Source organism: Buceros rhinoceros, unplaced genomic scaffold (genome assembly GCF_000710305.1).
Source record: "Buceros rhinoceros silvestris isolate BGI_N320 unplaced genomic scaffold, ASM71030v1 scaffold34771, whole genome shotgun sequence".
Classification (NCBI taxonomy): Eukaryota; Metazoa; Chordata; class Aves; order Bucerotiformes; family Bucerotidae; genus Buceros; species Buceros rhinoceros.
Genome location: NW_010396733.1, coordinates 2,406 through 3,089, shown reverse-complemented (window position 1 = coordinate 3,089; position 684 = coordinate 2,406). Strand labels below are relative to the sequence as shown.

Below are 684 nucleotides of genomic sequence, written 5' to 3'. Positions count from 1 at the left end.
GCTCCGTCTTGGAGACCCGCCTGCTGGTTTGGCAAGGTTTACAGCCGCTTTTACAAGCAGCTGCCTCCCCAGCATGCTGAAGGGTGCCGTGTGGCTGAGGATGATGCCCAAATTCCCTTGGCTTTTGAGGCTGGCCCGAAGCGACTGCGATAGCCCGTTGGAAAAGCCAGCAGCTCGCAGTGGGCTGGCAAAGCCAGCCTTTGCTGGGCTTGCTTAAAAAAAAAATCACTTATAAAACTCAACCACTGTTGCGAAAGCTGTTGGTGAATCATGGTGGGAGCGTGAGGAGCATCAGGGCAGGGCTGGAGCCAGGGTGCTGGTGGGGAAGTTGGTGCGGGGCAGAAGGTGGTCTTGGGGTGGTCTGGAAGTTGATGGTCTCCTCTCCCCGCCACAGCCGGGGCCAGCCCCCTCCACGAATGCAGCGAGCGGCCAGAGGACTGGTGCCGTGACGTGGTGACAGCGGCCAAGTGCGGGACGCTGGAGCTCTGCCAGGCCACTGTCTGGAACCAGGCCCCAGGGGTAATCGTGTGGGGAGGGGGGATGCAGAGGGTGGAGGGGTGTGCCCATCCTGCTCCAGAATGTGGGGCTGGGGAGGGAACTCCAGCCTGGCCAGGCACTCCATAGACCTTCAGCCTCCCAGCTTGTGGGACAGGACACCTCACCTTACCTGCCCTCTTCTCTCAC

General features: G+C 61.1%; 1 protein-coding gene across 1 annotated transcript in view; it reads left to right on the top strand.

Annotated features, from left to right (window-relative positions):
* The window catches only part of LOC104502063 (proactivator polypeptide-like), a gene marked incomplete at its 3' end in the record, with an annotated part of 6,314 nt that overhangs the window by 3,346 nt on the left and 2,284 nt on the right, over positions 1-684 (top strand). Inside the window, exon 2 of the mRNA XM_010145977.1 lies at positions 395-519. Within this exon, the coding sequence (XP_010144279.1) occupies positions 395-519 (125 nt within the window). The remainder of the gene's footprint in view (positions 1-394; positions 520-684) is intronic.